At 38.6% G+C, this 16,228-nt stretch overlaps 1 protein-coding gene across 1 annotated transcript in view; it reads left to right on the top strand.

Annotated features, from left to right (window-relative positions):
• Nucleotides 1–16,228, top strand: part of LOC144977565 (uncharacterized) — a 422,942-nt gene that overhangs the window by 19,937 nt on the left and 386,777 nt on the right. The window contains 1 exon segment of the mRNA XM_078922917.1: nt 2,945–3,139. Within this exon segment, the coding sequence (XP_078779043.1) occupies nt 2,945–3,139 (195 nt within the window).

The following is a 16,228-nucleotide window of genomic DNA, read 5'->3' on the forward strand; positions in this document are numbered from 1 at the left end:
CTATTGAATTCAACTCACGATTTGTTTTTTTTTTTTGTGGCAAACGACTGGCATTTTGACGTCATTTTTTGGTCAGTGTCAGCGTGGCCCTCGTAAAGTTATGGCCTGATACTGACCAAAAAATGACGTCAAAATGTCAGTCTTTTGCCACAAAAGAAAACAAATCGTGAGTTGTATTCAATAGTTCAACCAACGAAATAACTTGTTTCCATGAGCTCTACTAACGACAACTCACTAGGCGGTGCAAAAACCAAATAATGACGTCAAACTGCCAGTCCTTTTGGATTTCAGTATCAGGCTATAACATAACGATGGCTACGGTGTCAGGCCATAACTTTACGAAGGCCATGGTCAAAGTCGGTTGTAAAATGTAAACTACAGCTGTCAAGTCGCGGGTTTATCCGTCTGCATTGCTTGAATAATTTTTACTCAGTGTCTATTCGTCACGACTGACGAATATATACGAATATACCGAGTGTCCTTTCGACAGCTCGTAGGAATACATAATAGGCTGTTTATTAAAGGACAAGAGAGCTTTCCTGCGTAAGAAATGTTTTTTGACAAGTTACTTGGGAGCCTTTTTCTTACCATATTAATACAAAAAATCCCCCAAAACTTTGAGCTTTTGTATAGCGCAATATCCATTAAACGTTCCACAGAGTGATCTAAAGGGGCTAAATTTCTCCTTGAAAAAAAAAGACACGTATGGAGTTTCGAAACACATATTTCTCTTACACATATTTGTCTACACATAATATTTCACTTTCCGTTACACGGGTCATATTGAACGTTTTCTCAGTAAGACTACAAGGCCTCGGACCCGTGAAAAGATGATAATAAATATTTAAAGAATGAAGGTGACGTCACTCAGTTCTTTCTTGTTGTTTTTAGACAGCCTGTCTGTGATAAATTCTCAATAAATTATATCAATCAGATTATAAGCGTTAAAGGTTACTCGCAGTTTGGTGCGGTGGTATGTTTAATTTGGCAGGTAGATATTGTGCATCTTTTACCTTAACGCATAGCAACGATAGATGACCTTCATCGCCTCTGGGCGAGAGGTTTGATCAACCTCTGTAATATGCAAATTTGGCCTTTTCCGTGTCACCCTCGTCTCCTTCAGTCTATGCAGGTGAACGCCGACAAAACGTCATTTTATATTTTGTCCAGCAACCCCCCCCCCCCCGCAAATAGAAATAAATAAACAACCCAAAAATAAAACAAATCAAAACAAAAAATCCACACCAAAAAAAAAAACCCCAAAAAAACTACAAAAAAACAAAACAAAATAAAACAAAACAAAACAGAACACACAACAAAACAAACGGAAACCCCTCGCAAAAACTAACAAAACAGAAAATAAAAAACCCCAATAAAATAACAAAAATCAAAACCAAAAACATTAAAGCAACGACCCCCCCCCCCCTAATTAGAAAAACAAACAAACAAAAAAAAAAACCAAAAAAAAAAAAACAAAAAAAAAAAAAACCAACCAACCAATAAACATTAAAAAAAAAAAAACCCCGTTTAAAAAAAAAAAAGGGGGGGGGGGGGGGGTGACTTATTGCTCAAGGCCGCACAGCGCAGCGGCGGGTGATCGAATTCGGTACCTTTTGGGTACCTACGAAGTAAAGACCGTACCGCTGAGCCACGCTGTCCCATATAATATAATATGAAAATGAGATTTTGTCAGTTGCGTTGCTATGCATTTTGGACGACAGCGTACTGTAGTCTAATCTCATGCGTCCGAACTGAAAGGTCCATCATTTTACTTGATGAACCAGGAAGTGATGGCAATGATGATACACATTATAACAATGGCGTTCGTTCTGTGTTGTTGTTTTCTCTCTCTCTCTCTCTCTCTCTCTCTCTCTCTCTCTCTCTCTCTCTCTCTCTCTCTCTCTCTCTCTCTCCTCTGTCTCACCCATCAAATAATGGCGATGACTGCATTATGATTTACAGTTTCGACGTGTTCAAGGGCATTTGATTATTTTTTTCCTTCACTAAGAAAAAAAACAAAACAAAAAACAATCTAAAAAAAAAAATAAATAAATGAAATACAAAAATGTCATAAATATTCTGTTTATCGTTTATCATTGCTATCCAGAGTTAAAACAAAACCCTAACAAAACAACAACCCCGAATTAAACTGTAGGAAATTAATGTAGCGTTGCGTAGATTGTAATTAAAACACGATTAATAAATAGTATACTAATTTTGCTCATACCTTTACTGTTTTATTTAAACTTACAAATTACCCCCCCCCCCCCCCAAAAAAAAAATAAATAAATAAATAAAATACCCCCCACCCCCCCACCAAAAAAACAAAACAAAACAAAACAAAAAAATAAAAACCCCCCCCCCCCCCACCCCCCCCCCCCCAAAAAAAAAACCCCCACAAAAAACAAACAAACAAAACAAAACAAAAAATAACCACTCAAAAAAATAAATAAAAAAGCAAATCAAAACAAAGCAACTCCATTCATCATCAAATACATTTTTATTTATGGCCTGATTCGATAAAAGACAGATAACTCACGCATCCATTTTTGAGGTGTTACAAGAATAGTGAACAGTATTGTGCGGCTATGTGGTCTAGTTGTATGACACTCGCTTTCGGATCAGAAGGTCCTGGGTTCGACCCTCGTGCTCGGCGCATAGGTGAATCCTTGGAAAAGGCTCTTCACTCACATTCTCTCACCGTACTCAGGTGTAAAATGAGTACCTGGCCGTTAACAGCGTTGTCTTTGTCCGAAACATTGTAATATCGCCTAACAGGCGTCATGTCCCGTCCTACATGTTAAATGTTGCTGTTGACCAGGGACCCCTTGTAAAGCGCTTTGAGCACATTTAGTGGATATTGCGCTATATAAAGCTCAATTTTTAATTTTTTTTTTTAGTTGGTTGACATCTTTGACATGTTTAAATTGTTACTCCACAGCAGGAGTCCAGCAGAGATCAAGTTGACTGTGTCGATGAGATTTTGACGTCCACCCTCGGAGCCCTGTACGGACGTGCCACCCCCGCAGTGGTCAAGCAAGCCTGGGAGGTCCTCAGTGCGGATTACGAAGGAAGCTTCAGCATCTTCAAGACGGAGTTTCTAGACCCCGTGCTTCAGTTGTTATTGCGTCTACAGGAGGTGAGTAAGAGTTAAGACTAGGTTTTAACTTCTGTGGCGGGAAATACGGACAATTTTCGTCATCGAAGGAGCCTCAAAAAGATTTTATTTGTCATTCTCTTCCACCCCCTTTCTCTTCCACCCCCTTTCTCTTCCACCCCCTTCTCTTCCACCCCCTTTCTCTTCCACCCCCTTCTCTTCCACCCCCTTTCTCTTCCACCCCGTTTCTCTTCCACCCCCTTCTCTTCCACCCCCTTTCTCTTCCACCCCGTTTCTCTTCCACCCCCTTCTCTTCCACCCCCTTTCTCTTCCACCCCCTTTCTCTTCCACCCCCTTCTCTTCCACCCCCTTTCTCTTCCACCCCCTTTCTCTTCCACCCCCTTTCTCTTCCACCCCCTTTCTCTTCCAACCCCTTTCTCTTCCACCCCCTTTCTCTTCCACCCCCCTTCTCTTCCACCCCCTTTCTCTTCCACCCCCTTTCTCTTCCACCCCCTTTCTCTTCCACCCCCTTTCTCTTCCACCCCCTTCCTCTTCTCTCCCCCTTTCTCTTCCACCCCCTTTCTCTTCCACCCCCTTTTTCTTCCACCCGCTTTCTCTTCCACCCCCTTTCTCTTCCAACCCCTTTCTCGTCCACCCCCTTTCTCTTCCACCCCCTTCTCCACGTCCTCGCCCCTTCGCCCCCTAATGTTGTTGTCGTTGTTATTATTTCCCTCCTCTTCCTCCTCCTTTTCCTCCCCCATCTTCTTCTTCTTCTGCTTCTTCTTCTTCTTCTTCTTCTTCTTCTTCTTCTTCTTCTTCTTCTTCTTCTTCTTCTTCTTCTTCTTCGTCTTTTCTTCTTCTTCTCTTCTTCTTCTTCTTCTTCTTCTTCTTCTTCTTCTTCTTCTTCTTCTTCTTCTTCTCTTCTTCTTCTTCTTCTTCTTCTTCTTCTTCTCTTCTTCTTCTTCTTCTTCTTCTTCTTCTTCTTCTCTTCTTCTTCTTCTTCTTCTTCTTCTTCTTCTTCTTCTTCTTCTTCTTCTTCTTCTTCTTCTTCTTCTTCTTCTTCTTCTTCTTCTTCTTCTTCTTCTTCTTCTTCTTCTTCTTCTTCTTCTTCATCATCATCATCATCACCATCACCATCTCCCCCTCCTCCTATGGTTTCACTTCCTCCTCCCTTTTGTTTTACCCTATTCTTCCTCTAAAACCGCCTAAATAATTATAAGCTCACGTCTTCTCTTTGAGATAGATAGAATCCCCTCAGATAGACCGTCACTCTTGTTGACAAAACACTCCTCTTCTTCCTCCTCCTCCTCCTCCTCCTCCTGCTCCTCCTCCTCCTCCCCCATCTTCTTCTTCTTCTTCTTCTTCTTCTTCTTCTTCTTCTTCTTCTTCTTCTTCTTCTTCTTCATCATCATCACCATCTCCTCCTCCCTTTATCTTACCCTATTCTTCCTCTAAAACCGCCTTAATATGTGATCCATCGTCTCAAACCGGTATTATGTCCGGATGAACCGGATGCTAAAAAAGTCACATTAAAATTAAACTGGTAAAAAATTTGAACGATTTCTATTTAGTGCACTAAAATATGATATTCATTCTTCTCTATAAATTATACAAACTCAACCCAAGTTTAATATTTCTGGCTATAAATTCAATTGTTAGCATCTTAATCACCCCGACTTAATACCGTTTTGAGGCGAGAGGTCACATATAAGCTCACGTCTTCTCTTTGAGATAGATAGACGGTCTGGATTCCTTCAAATAGACCGTCTCCCTTGTTGACAAAGTACTTGAGTACCTTATCACAGTTGATGTTGGTCTCCTTGTTATGTAGTCACAGTCATTTACTTCCAATAAATTGTACTACTACTATATTATGACGCGCCTGTCGTAAATTCTAGAATTTTATGACAACTTGAATGCATGGAGATCACCCACTTATAATACTCTTAATACATACTTACAAATGCGCAAACGTACACACACACACACACACACACACACACACATATATATATAGATAGTTCGAAGACGACGTCACTCGGGTCTTTGTTATTGTTTTATGCCATCCACGTTTATGAGTAATGCTCAATGAACTGTATTAATCGGACTATAAACGTTCATGGATACACACCGTTTTATGTGTTGGTCCGTTATACTTCCGGATGGCAATGTTATGAGCTTCTTCGCCAAGCGCATACTATCTATACACCCATACACACTCACTCTCTCATACATACCGTTACGCACTCATATTTAATTTGAGACCCATTCTATCAAATCAGTATTATTATTATGTCATGGGCTGTAATGTATGCAGGCTACATAGATGCTAAAATAGTGAAATCATAGGTCGGAATATTAGACTTTGTTTTGTTTTTGTTTTTAAGGGTTTTACGGCGCTTGCAACACATTAAGGTCATATCAGGGCCAGAATATTAGACTTCTTTTTCTTACTTCTATGATGAATCATCTTAATAACGCCACTATCACATTATACCATTCGTCTGTAGTGTTTCATTCATCCTTTTTTGTTGATAAAGGGGAAACCCGAAACGTCCTTTTTATATGTTTTCGTATATTACATTCAATTTCACATTGTTAATTATTACAGTATTTACTGATAGAAACTGATGAAAACGAATAATTTTTCGTTGATAAAGGGGAAACCCGAAACGTCCTTTTTATATGTTTTCGTATATTACATTCAATTTCACATTGTTACTTATTACAGTATTTACTGATAGAAACTGATGAAAACGAATAATTTTTCGTTGATAAAGGGGAAACCCGAAACGTCCTTTTTATATGTTTTCGTATATTACATTCAATTTCACATTGTTACTTATTACAGTATTTACTGATAGAAACTGATGAAAACGAATAATTTTTCGTTGATAAAGGGGAAACCCGAAACGTCCTTTTTATATGTTTTCGTATATTACATTCAATTTCACATTGTTACTTATTACAGTATTTACTGATAGAAACTGATGAAAACGAATAATTTTTCGTAGTTTTATTTTTTTTTTAATCATTATTGGAGTATTTTTGTGGCGAACGTGACGAAAACGACCTTTTGGCCGCTCAATGTCTCAATTGCAAGTAGTCGGTGACCTCCCTTTGGCTGACAGGTCTTGATTGGTATTGGGCGAAGGGAGATAATCGAATCTATTATCAATCTGTTGACTGTCTTGCGTCACTCATTGTCTCGGTCATTTACTTACTGTGTGGCAAATCTATTTATCTCTATGATGGGGTATTATGTAGTGCGAGGGGTATTCTGTTGCCCCCAATGTCCTCGATTGTAAGCAAAGCTGGTGACGTCAAACATTCTTCTGTTCGGGCTTAAAACTCTTTGGAAGTGTGTTTTAAAAAATAATGAGCTTTTATATAGGGCAATATTCACTAAATGTGCTCAAAGCGCTTTACAAGGGGTCCCTCGCCAACAGCAACATTTAACATGAAGGACGGGACATGACATGACGCCTGTTAGGCGATATTATAATTTTTCGGACAAAGACAACGCTGTTAACGACCAGGTGCTCATTTTACACCTGAGTACGGCGAGAGAATGTGAGTAAAGAGCCCTTTCCAAGGACTCAACTATGCGCCGAGCGCGAGGCTCGATCCCAGGACCTTGGGATCCGAAAGCGAAGGAGGACTGGTTTCACACTTCCAATGAGACTAGAACCAGCATTTTGACATCGCATTTTTGTTCCTTTTTGACACTTATCTTTTTAACATTTTATTGGATTAAAGCTTCAGATAGCATATTTTTTAATTAAGTTCTCCTCTAACTTCAAAACGTCATGTGCGGCGATTTGGTATTCTGGTATCACATTCGCCTTCGACTGGTAGGTTCCTGGTTTGAATCCCGCTCTGGGAAGCGCAAACGTTGAAAAAAAAACAAACAAAAAAAAAACATATGGAGTCTTACAGCTAGGCATGATTTCTCTTCTTGCGTGTTTAATGTTGCTGTTGGCTTGGGATTCCATGTACAATGCCTTGAGCACATTGAGTTGATATCGCGCTAAATATAAAAGCATTGGTTTTAAGGAAGATATGCCCTGGAGGCAGCAGAGATGTGGTTCCTTAAAAGGACGTTTTAAGAATCTCATGGACAGAGAGGAAAACTAATGAAGAAGTATTAGAGCAAGCTGAAACTAAAAGGTTTCTAATTCGTACAATAAGAAAAAGACAAATGCAATTTTTAGGACACCTAAATCGACATAAATGTATTGAACATCTCACAGGAAAGATAGAAGGAAAAAAGAGTAAAGGTAGACCAAGAAAAACCTATTTGAATAATTTGAACAGCTGGGTGACAAAGAAAGAGAAGAGTAATATTAGTTTTTTGAGGTTATCTGATCAGAGAGATGAATGGCGTGCCATGATCACCGATGTCTGGCACAGACTTGATACTTGAAGAAGAAGAAAACGATGTGCCCTGTCTGTATGTAAAGTCTTATAAAATACATGGACAATGAATGTGACTTGATTCAATGTAGCTATAATCTAATAATAATAATAATAATAATAATAATAATAATAATAATAATAATAATAATAATAATAATAATAATAATAACAATAATTATAATAATAATAATAATAATAATAATAATAATAATAATAATAATAATAATAATAATAATAATAATAATAATAATAATAATAATGCAATAATAATAATAATAATAATATAATAATAATAATAATAATAATAATAATAATAATAATAATAATAATAATAATAATAATAATAATAATATAATAAAAATAATAATAATAATAATAATAATAATAATAAGGCTGAAAACGTATATACTAGCGCTATAACGAAAATTTCGGGAAAAAGATCAAGAACAAAATTTGGTGATAGATCGTTTGCTTGTTTCGGCCCCAAGATTTGGAATGAACTACCACGTGGTCTGAGGGAGTGTAAGTCTTTATCTGCCTTTAAAAAGAATCTCAAGACACATCTTTACAGTATGTGCTTTTATTGATGCTATGATTCCTTGATTTGGCTATGAATTCATTGCATTGCATTTTTTTTCCACTCAAAATTGATAATTTATAACATTATAAAGTGCCCACAGCTTGTGTTTTACACGAGAATGAGCGCTGTATAAATGTGTATTATTATTATTATTATTATTATTATTATTATTATTATTATTATTATTATTATTATTATTATTATTATTATTATTATTATTATTATTATTACTCCGAGACACCAGACTCGAAGTGCTTAAATTACAAATTACTTTGGCTGAAACATACTCATTCACACACACACACACACACACACGCACACACACAAACACACACACACAGGCACACAACACCCACACCACAAACCAGACCTATCTATCTTGCTTCTCATAATATTATCATCTACTAAAATCTATGCGATGTTTATTGACAGATCTGACAGTGTAGTCACTCACTGCTTGACCTGAAAAAGGGAGACTTTTTTTACGTCATAATGTTGCACTACTATTTTCATATTTTGTTGTTGTTAAATTGAATTCGTATCACGTTTCCTTCACACTTGTCTCACTGTAATATGTTTTGTTTTGTATCACTGTAAAGCGCTTAGAGCCTGTGACAACGGGTTAAATCGCTATATAAATGCCATTTATTTATTATTTATCCCAGTTCAGGTTCAAAGGATGAAATAAATAAATGACAATTTGGGTTAATTTATAAGTCTGCATTTACTTAATGGCTATGTAGTGTAGTGTGCCCAGTGGTCAGTGGTCAGACTCCGAGACTCCCCAGTCCCCCCTATTATGGTCATTATGAAAAATGTCTATATTGTTTGTTTGATGTTGTATCCGCCATGTCAGCAGATAAGCGCTTTTCTGCCGAAAATTTACAAAGCAAATATTTTTTTAAAACAATTTTATTTTGGCCAGAAATGTAATATTAATTGGTCGCCCAACTTGAAAATAAATAGATAAATATATAAATTGCTGATAATAAAAATAATATGTGACCCCTCGTCTCAAAACGGTATTAAGTCGGGATGATTAAGATGTTGAAAATGGAATTTGTAGCCATAAATATGATGCTTAAGTTGAATTTATCTGCTTCACAGAGGAGAAGGAATATGATATTTTACTGTGCTAAATACCAACGTTTTATATTTTTGACCAATTTAACTATAATTTGACATTATAGCATCTGGTCCATCCCGACATGATACCGTTTTGAGACGAGGGGTCACATATTATAATATAACTGATGTTTCAGAAGGATCTCGCCTTTAAGAGTTTTAATTTTTGTTTATAGTTGGTGGTCATTTTTATTGATCGATATTTCTAGGTAGAAAAAATTCTGGCTAATTTTTAAATATTTTAAATGGCATTTTTTTGCCAGTGAACACGTTAATGTTGTTGCCAGAGTACTGATAGTGTCAATGAGTGTATTCGGATTAAACCAGTAGATTTATAGACTCTCGTCCACCATTTATTATTGGTCAGTTGTTGTCCAGTCGCCCCCCCCCCCCCTCTCCCTCCCCCGGCCCCCGTGGTCTGCGGTCATTATCCCATGTGTGAAGCCTGTCCCGGTTTCTACGAAATCAGTAAGGTCATTGAGTACACTTGGGCGATTCCGAGTTAATTTACTATAGCGTCGATGGTTGTAAGCTTTGGTTTCATCGCGAGATAAGCAGTATCGATGTGGTCGGAGTTGTTAAAATAATTGCCTACTTCATCGAATTGAGTATGATGGGCGGTCGTCGATCTTGGCGATGGTCAGTGGGGTATTGGTCAAAATGTCTACACTGGACATAGATGTCATTGTAAATTTTGTTGGGACAGGGGGAGACATTAGAAAATTAGAAAATGACTCTCTCTCTCTCTCTCTCTCTCTCACTCTCTCTCTCTCTCTCTCTCTCTCTCTCTCTCTCTCTCTCTATATATATATATATATATATATATATATATATATATATATATATATTTGGAGTCTATAGCAGGTGGAAACATTAGAAAATGACTCAATCGTCGATATTCTCTCTCTCTCTCTCTCTCTCTCTCTTTCTCTCTCTCTCTCTTTCTCTCTATGCCTCTCTCTCTTTCTCTTTCTCTCTCTGTGTCTCTCTCTGTCTCTCTCTCTCTCTGTCTCTCTCTCTCTTTCTCTCTTTCTCTCTCTCTGCCTCTCTCTCTCTTTCTCTCTCTCTTTCTCTCTCTGACTCCCTCTCTCTCTCTCTCTCTCTCTCTCTGTCGATCTGACAGTGTTGAGTCCTTGGAACCCGCTCTTTACTCACATTATCTCACCGTACACAAGTGTAAAGTTAGTAACAGGCCGTTAACAGCGTTGTCTCTGTCGGAAAAAAATTGTAATATCGCCATGTCTCGTTCTACCTGTTACGTGTTGCTGTGCGTTAGGGACCCCTTGTAAAGTGCTTTGAGCACATTTAGTGGATATTTCGTTATATAAAAGCTCAATTTTTTATTCTAAAGCGAGAAAAGAAGAATCAATGTAATAATAATAATAATAATAATAATAATAATAATAATAATAATAATAATAATAATAATAATAATAATAATAATAATAATAAAGTGTTCTTCTATAGAACTAAATGCCGAAGCCTCAAAGCGCTTTACAATAATATACTTATCAAACCATAAACACAATCATACCGAGCCAAACAGACACACACACAACAGTCGTACACACTAACTATGCAAGTTTTACAAAGTGAAATTGACATTCAACAAAATGGAATAAAAAAATAAAACGAATAAGTTGTGACTCATCAAGAAGAAAAATTTATGTTTTCGGAATTGTTAAATAAAGTAATTGCCGTGTTTGTTGAGTTTGGTGGGCGGTCGATCTTGGCGACGGTCAGTGGGTATTAATAATAATAATAATCTTTATTGTCCAAATTTAAGGCAATTCATGTGAGGTAAACAATGCTCAGTTTGGTTCATGGTATGAACATCAACACGTTTACAAATACAGACACAGCCATACACGAACATACACGCTTGCACGCTTGGTGGGCGGTTTGATCTTGGCGGTGGTCAGTGGGGTATTTGTCAAAAGGTATTGTCTACACTGGACATAGATGTCATTGTAAATCGTTTTGGGACGGGGGAGTTTGAAATGTGTAGGCGGAAACATTAGAACATGACTCAATTTGATTCAATAGTCTGATGTCACGTCGCCCAGCAACGGCGGCCATCGTGGTTCTAAACAAAGAAAATCGTTTCTTTTTATTCTTCATGCTGGCTAGAACTTTTCATATGCCTTGTGATCAGAATGTGTAAAAGTCAAAACATGATCAATTTTTTTTTCTCCCTCTGGATACGCTTTTATGCTCGCCGGAGAAATATTTCATACGGCGTCCGCCATTGTCCCGATAGTTTAGAGCCAGTGTTACTAAGTTACCATGCGTCATTAGGAAGGAAGTGACGTTATGACTGTTGAAGAGTATTTTCGGATTCGCTGGTCTGTCGAGAGAATGATATTTCATTATACTCAAGGAAGCAGACACAAAGGAACATTTATTTATGTCACTAGTTTTATGAAAGTAAAATAGAAATACATCTCCAACCACAATAGGATTCAAGAGTCGTGACGTCACTTCCCTCGTAATGACTCATAGTAACTGGTTTTAAACTATCGGAACAATGGCGGACGCCATTATCTCCATCACCGCCCTGATGAAATACTTCTCCGACGAGCATATGATAAGTGTATCCAGAGGAGAAAAACATTATAAATCTGATCATATTTCATACATCCTGATCACATGACATGTGAAAATGTTCTAGCCGACATGAATAATAAAGAGTACCGATTTTCTTTGTTTAGAACCAAGTTGCTGGTTGCTTGGCGGACGTGACATCAGACTATTATTGAACCCTATTGGACTAATAATATTACAAAAGGTCCCCACAAAAGTCTTGTTTTAAATGACTAAACAAGTCGGCTGATTTGATTAAATTATAACTTTGTTTTTCACATTAAGTCGTTTTCAGTCACGTGACAATTTACACATAGAGATGACACTCTCTCTTAACTCCCACTCCCCCCTTTCTCTCTCTCTCTGTATGTGTGTGTCTTTTATCTCACAATTTCTTACATACACCACCCCAACACACACACACACACACATACACACACACACACACACACACACACAAGGAAACAAGAACACAGCGAAATAGCTATCAAACATTTTGAAACAAAAAATAACAAAAAATAATTAATTTTTTTTTTAAATATACACAAACAGAAACAAAAACAACAGAAAAGAAGTCGACAACAAGATCCCCCCCCCCCCCCTTTTTCCTCCCACTTTACGTGTTTTTAGAATTATCAAAACTTTGGCTGTAAAAATGCCAAAGACGGCAATCTTAATTAAATTGGTTTGTTGGGTTTTCACCTTCTAAACGAGACTGGCAGTAACGCAACGCAGATACTTTATTTTTTGGTATTAACTCACTCAACCCTAACACCGACTATATCCGGAGTTTACCCGGGTTATTTTAACCCCGTGCCTTTTTATTACATTTTTCTGAGACAATTATAGGTGTAGTATCAAAGCTAGTGTTTTGAATTTTTACATGTTAAAAGTTGAATAAAATTTATACACATGATCATTTTCTATGCATTTTTTCCAATTTTGAAATGTTGCAAAAATCTCTAGGGTTGAGTGAGTTAAAGCAATCTTTCACATGTTAAAATAGTTTTCTCTTTGTTTTAAGTTTCATTTTTTCCCCACATGTCAGGTGTCACGGCGGATTTACAAGGGTTAAGAAGCAATGTAATTTTATTTTGGCTTTCTTTTATCATTTGACCAGTTATTACCTGCTGTAATCTGAACAGACACGCATTAAAAATTTGGCCAGAAAACTGGTCCTTCAAATATCGATCGATTTAAACTGCTCTCATCTTGAAAAAAGCTCTCAAACTTGGGTGGGACCTCGCAAGAGCTTTTTAAAAAAGTTTTAGAGTTTTTGCCAAGATGAGGGTCAATTAAATCGATCGATATTTGAAGGACGAGTTTTCTGGCCAAATTTTAAAATATGTGTCTTCCCACCAGAGTATTACAGTTAACTGGTTAATAATAAAACGATCATGCACGATAATTACATCTGACCTTTCGATGGGTTGAATGCACACAAAATAGAAATAGTAAAGCTATCGTTTTTGACTATGGGGGTTCGGGTAGTTCAGTTGATAGAGCACGCGCCTCACACGCCATCCCAGTTGAACTCGGAAGATTGTTTTTCTGACCCCCTAGTCCACCCGGCAGTGATTGGGTAGCTGGGTCTGTTTGATCTATCAGAAAGTACTTTGTATTAAAATAATAGAAATGCTATTGTCCGTTTCACGCTATAGAAACTGGGATAAACCCCAGCTTCATCGGCCGAATGACTCTGGGTGACTACTTTGTTTCCGTCTTTGTCGCGCAATTTAATTTCGTGTATTTGGAGTGATTAAAAATTAAATACAATTTCCTAATTTTAACAAGGTAGACCCCAGACAATAAGACAAAATCTGCTTACCGCTAGTGCCGCGCTGAGGACCGGTCCCAAGAACCGGTAACACCGTTCATTAGCTGGGACCGGAGGACCGGTCCCAATGTGACAAACCGTTGGCGGTTCACTTCTTATCTTTCTATTTGAACGGTCCCAGTCTTTACTGTCTTTTCTCGGTCATTTTCTCCGTTCTTTTGCCTAGGTCGTTCTCCTAACCACTTACCGCTACTTACTGGTAGATATGATTTTCATTCATTCATTTGTTTACCTCCCTTGTTCATAATCGATAACGATCTGAAAACATCTGTGTATGGAAAAACGCCAGTCAAAGCATAGAGATAAAAATACAAGAAAAAAAAAAGCCATAAAGCCGGGGGGGGGGGGGGGGGGGCGTATCGTGACTCAGCGGTACGGTCTTTGCTTCGTTCCCCCGCTGCTGCGCTGTGTGGCCTTGAGCAAGTCACCTCGCCTTAGCACGGACAGAGCTGCACATACGAGATGGAAGTCGGTTTGGACGAATTCAATCCCTCGTGAGGGCGGGGACCTACACTCCTCTAAGCTTGGTGAGAAGTTGCCAGGCTTTAATACCAGTAAGAGGAGACACTGGGTAGCTGCGAATCGGCTTCGGTCGAGGAGCTGCCTAACTGCAAGTGCGTTACATCGGTGGGGTCTAACTTCCTGTCCAATATGTCCACGCTGTGGGCAAGAACCCACAGACAAGACGGCAGAGCATCTAGTCGAAAGGTGTGTTGTGACGATGCTACCCGGTGGGTTCGCGACGGTGCACGAATGCGGACCGGACTTTGCTGATTGGGTCGATCGTCATAACATAGTAGTGTGAAAACCATAAGAGGCTGCTGCCAGTCAAAGCACAGAGATAAAAATACAAGACAAAAGAAGCCATAAAGCCAGGGGATATCGCGACTCAGCGGTACGGTCTTTGCTTCGTACCCGTGCGGCTATGTGGTCGTGTGGTAGGACACTCGCTTTCGGATCGGAAGGTCCTGGGTTCGAGCCTCGCGCTCGGCGCATAATTGAGTCCTTGGAAAAGGCTCTTTACTCACATTCTCTCACCGTACTCAGGTGTAAAATGAGTACCTGACCGTTAACAGCGTTGTCTTTGTCCGAAAAATTGTAATATCGTCTAATAGGCGTCATGTCCCGTTCTACATGTTAAATGTTGCTGTTGTCCAGGGATCCCTTGGAAAGCGCTTTTTAGTGGATATTGCGCTATATAAAGCTCAATTATCGAGTTCGATCGCCCGCCACTGGACTGTGTGGCCTTGAGTAAGTCACCTCGCCGTAGCACTGCTGCTGACGCCTGGGTTACTCCAGTCTTCCCTTGGAATTGGATTCAGTAGTCTGATGTCACGCCGCCCGGCAACGCCCGCCATCTTGGTTCTAAACAAATAAAATCATTACTTTTTATTCTTCAAGCTGGCTAGAACTTTTCATATGTCTTGTGATCAGAATGTGTAAAAGTCAAAACATGATCAAATTTATGGGTTTTTTTGGTCCCCTCTGGATATGCTTTTATGCTCGCCGGAGTAATATTTCATACAGCCGTCCGCCATTGTTCCAATAGTTTAGAGCCAGTGTCACTAAGTTACCATGCGTCATTAGGAAGGAAGTGACGTTACGACTATTGAATCCCATAGACCCTAGAGACAAATTTCCCCTATGGGATGAATACAGGGATTTTTTTTTTTTTTTTTTTTTTTTTTTTTTTTTTTTTTTTTTAATCCCGAAAAATTAGCCTGTCCTGACTCCCCAGTCAATGCGGCCTGAATTTTTTGTATATATATATTTTCTTGTATTTAAAATTTTTTTTTTTAAATTGAGCTTTATATAGCGCAATATCCACTAAACGTGCTCAAAGCGCTTTACGAGGGGTCCCTGGTCAACAGCAACATTTAACATGAAGGACGGGACATGACGCCTGTTAGGCGATATTACAATTTTTCGGACTAAGGTAACGCTGTTAACGGCCAGGTACTCATTTTACACCTGAGTACGGTGAGAGAATGGGAGTAAAGAGCCTTTTCCCAGGACCTTCCGATCCAAAAGCGAGTGTCATACCACTAGACCACATAGCCGCACTTTTTCTCATCTGCTTTGCCTGGCGCTGTTTCATTTTAGATCTTTATCTTACACCAGTGCCTGGTCCATAATTTGTCACTTTCATAATGATAATCATGTGCACATTATAGCAGGATGCCATATTTTTGGGATAAAGAAGGAATATGCGGCTATGTGGTCTCGTGGTATGACACTCGCTTTCGGATCGGAAGGTCCTGGGATCGAGCCTCGCTCGACGCATAGTTGAGTCCTTGGAAAAGACTCTTTACTCACATTCTCTCACCGTACTCAGGTGTAAAATGAGTACCTGGCCGTTAACAGCGTTGTCTTTGTCCGAAAAATTGTAATATCGCCTAACAGGCGTCATGTCTCGTCCTACATGTTAAATGTTGCTGTTGACCAGGGACCCCTTGTAAAGCGCTTTGAGCACGTTAAGTGGATATTGCGCTATATAAAAGCTCAATTTTATTATTATTTTAAAAAAAATACAAATTCAGGCGCGGCGGAGGTTGCCGTGTCAGTTGGATCCCAAGTTTGGCTCGGG

This window comes from Berghia stephanieae, chromosome 7 (assembly GCF_034508935.2).
Source record: "Berghia stephanieae isolate SIO BIC M18660-M18661 chromosome 7, UCSD_Bste_1.3, whole genome shotgun sequence".
Taxonomy (NCBI): domain Eukaryota; kingdom Metazoa; phylum Mollusca; class Gastropoda; order Nudibranchia; family Aeolidiidae; genus Berghia; species Berghia stephanieae.